Source organism: Atta colombica, unplaced genomic scaffold (assembly GCF_001594045.1).
Source record: "Atta colombica isolate Treedump-2 unplaced genomic scaffold, Acol1.0 scaffold228, whole genome shotgun sequence".
NCBI classification, from domain to species: Eukaryota; Metazoa; Arthropoda; class Insecta; order Hymenoptera; family Formicidae; genus Atta; species Atta colombica.
In genome coordinates, this window is record NW_017259325.1 from 366,359 (window position 1) to 370,027 (window position 3,669).

Here is a 3,669-nt window from a genome sequence, read left to right on the forward strand (position 1 = left end):
AATCAATAACAAAAAGACGAACTCACCACTCCCCACCAAAGTGCATCGGCGTAACTTGCGAAGTCTGTTTTGCCGTCCGGTCCAACTGCATCTTTTTCGGCAAGATATACGAAATAGCTGCTGAAAATGAGGCCTAGGAACCCAATGTACAGTGTTGTAATCAACTCCTGTTAAATAAGAAAAATAAAAATGTCTTGCAACTATTAATATCAAAATTTCATGTGAGTATATATATATATATTTTTTTTTTTAAATAAAATGTACATAAATATAGTACATAGAAATTGTTATATATTTCCATCCCCATAAGGGTGTTCACACAAATATACACTTCCTTACTTACAAATAGTTAAATTAAAGTCATTGTTAAGGTCAACTTTTTGTGTATTTTGGCAATTTTCGCGATAATTGGTGATATACCTGACGATGTATGAAAACCACTGAACCCAGAAGCCGCCACGTACCACCTTGACGATCGACGTGAAGCATTCGCAGAATCTGCAAAAACCGAATGCCTCTGATGGCAGAAGTGGCGAATACCTGACCATTGCTTCCTACCGACAAGACTACCATGGACGCTACTACGACAATTAAATCTGAAAAGAAAAAATGAGAAAAGTACCTTGTGATAAATACAAAAAAAAACATAATCGCGATAAATTCGAACGTATCTAATATGTATATCATTATAAATAGGGTAATTTTTATATTGTCGATTAAATATAGTATAATACCAATGCAATATTTATTTATTTTAATACACTCATTTACAAAATACACATATGTATTCTAATGTGTATATATTGTGTATTAAAATAAATATTTTTGGATATCGATTAAGTATGCATATAATCGGCAGCAATTGATATATGTAAAGTGTGTAATCCGATTAATGTCTTATCCGGCGTTACTATTTATCTGCAAGATACGTCGACAATGTACATTGTTAACGATTAAAAACAATTCTCTTTCCATCACGCATTATGAAATTGTTGGAATAGGTGTAATCTCAGCAATTCCGCTGGCTTGTTAATAATAATGTTCCATTTTCTTCACATTGCGGACATTTACTATTCTGCACTTACAGACAAAATAAAGTAAAATACGGTACATTTTCAATTATTTGAGGTAGCTGCTGGAAAGATATGTACGAGATAAAAAAACATAAATACTTAATCCGGCAGATACTATTTACCACACAGACAACAATAAACGATATAAAATAAACGTAGCATCGAGACACTACCGTATTTTCAGTTTCGAAAAAACACAACTAATTCAAATTGATTTACCGCAAATTGCAGATACATGAATACGTATTATGAGATAGTAATAAGGAAATTTAAATGGCGAAAATCTTGTTCTGACATAATCTTTAATGATTCTGATAATATCTACAAATATATAGATAATTAATTATATACGGAAATTGATTTGATCAGCAGTTTGCTTTTCAGATAATATTGCAAAAAAAAATAAACTCGTTTGTTTTCTTTTTGTTTTTACTTGTTAAACTTTCAATCACGCATTTATCGTCAACGTAATAACAAAGTTTACGAAATAGAGGATCAATTTTAGGCGAGTCTTCAATTAAGGGAGGAATTTCGATGTTCGTATGTGTTTCATTTATAAAACGCATCTGACAGAACGATGATTGCGATACAAAGCGGCCGCAATCTTGATTTTAGTAAAATGGATTCGATATTAAGGCCAGAGTTTAATATCACAAAGTTGGTCAATAGCAACGGTCACAAACGATCCTATACTACAAACAATATGAAACAAAGGAACGATAATCAAGATTCTATTTTGTGTCAATCGAACAATGCAAATATCAGATTAATTTTGGCTGTTAAGGTTTGATCGTGGCTCACTGTTAGGAGAAAACGAGCAACAACTCACCTATGATACAAATCGGTTTCCGTATGAATCGTAGTCGTCCACAGCAGCCCATATATTTCGATCTGCAGCCCGCGCTCCATAATCGAACCAAATATTCAACTCCGAAGAACACCACGAGACATATTTCCTGAATAGTAATGAAATGATCTCTCAATCTTGAACTTGATATTAAAGTACTCATAATCGGTTCTTATTTTAAAATCTTATCTTATGTAAAGGTGCTAATACGGCTCTATTATCGACTTATGACATCTCAAGACTATACTTAAGATGGTCTTAAATATAAGAATAGATTATGAATACCGATTTTTATTTGAATTCATAGCAATCGTGACAAAATTGGCAATTATATATCCAACGTCAGTGAGACAATATAATGAAATAATTCTATAGATTAATCTAGACGTTGGCTAATTCATCTCTAAAATAAATATACAAAGAACACGGTAACATTTGAATAGAGTTGACTATTGTATCGATTGTACTAACGCTGTTGTATGAACGGGATGCCCTAGAAAAACGAGGATGTCGACGTTAGAATTACAACAAAGTGGGCGAGATCCTTGAGAACTGGTTTATACTATATTCTTTTATGATACAGAACATTGACGAGCTTCGTGCTTTATGCACGCTTATTTTCTTCGTTCGCGTGGAAAAAGTGAGAAAGAATCGCGAGCAAAGATTTTTACATTGAATACCGATTTATGAACGACATTTGTACCGAAGATAGTCGTAATTTGATGTGTAAACTTTCACAGAATTTTCTCTCTTTAAATGATAAAAGATGAGAGGGAGGATTAATTTCATTTATGCAACCTCGACGGTGATAAAAGAAGAGAAAAAGTTTGTCGTCGAGAACTGTTGTAAAGTCTATTCTAGGGCGAACCAACAAATTTAAAGTGTTCTTTTCGAAGATTAATTAAATGAAGTTTGCTTTAACTTTCTTACGAAACGTTACAAACCCTTGTTTATGAATTCTTAATCACTGTCAGTATTTAACGTTTCGTGCTTGGAAAGAGTACAATGACAGATAGGTGATAGTATTCTATCAGATGCACCTAATTCTTCCCTCGAGACGAAACATTAAGTTGGATTTTAAACTTGAATAGAAAAGTATATAGAATAGAAATACATACATCAAAAACAATAGAGATACAATAACTGAAATTTTATTACAAAAATAAAAAAAAAAGATAATATGCAAAATTCTTGAATCGATATTTTTATCGAGTTTTTAATTCCAATATATATGCACAAAGAACTATAGAAATATTAAGTATAGAAAATATTTTCAATTGCGACAAATGGATGGTTTAATTTGTTTCAATATTAAAAAAAAAATTTCTACATTAATCAAAAAACTTTTAGATAAAAGCTTCGTTAAATCTGTACACATACTTTATACGAGTATACGTCAAACGTATGTTTTTTTCCTTTGCACTGATGCAAAGGAAAGTACAATCAATGTGGTTGCGATAGAATACTTTTAATTTAGCAGTTCTGCAGTATTTCTTTAAATAGTGTTATTGACATTATTTGATGCAGAGATGCTTTTAATATCCTATCCAGTTGTACGTTATATATTATTGTACTTAATAATGAATACGAGCTACTCACCATCCAAAACAGAGTTTCGTTTGCGAAGTTACTGTATTGATCTATCGTTGACAAAACGCTAAATATGAGGCACACCAATACCACCATGAACCTGAAAACAAAGATATATATATATAATGATGTATGTGTATATATATATATATATATATA

General features: G+C 31.6%; 1 protein-coding gene across 1 annotated transcript in view; it reads right to left on the bottom strand.

Annotated features, from left to right (window-relative positions):
- Positions 1–3,669, bottom strand: part of LOC108688347 (potassium voltage-gated channel subfamily KQT member 1) — a 38,042-nt gene that overhangs the window by 20,223 nt on the left and 14,150 nt on the right. The window contains exons 3-6 of the mRNA XM_018194579.1: positions 3,520–3,610; positions 1,903–2,029; positions 421–596; positions 27–167 (exon numbers count right to left, since the gene is read on the bottom strand). Coding sequence (XP_018050068.1) covers positions 27–167; positions 421–596; positions 1,903–2,029; positions 3,520–3,610 — 535 coding nt within the window. The remainder of the gene's footprint in view (positions 1–26; positions 168–420; positions 597–1,902; positions 2,030–3,519; positions 3,611–3,669) is intronic.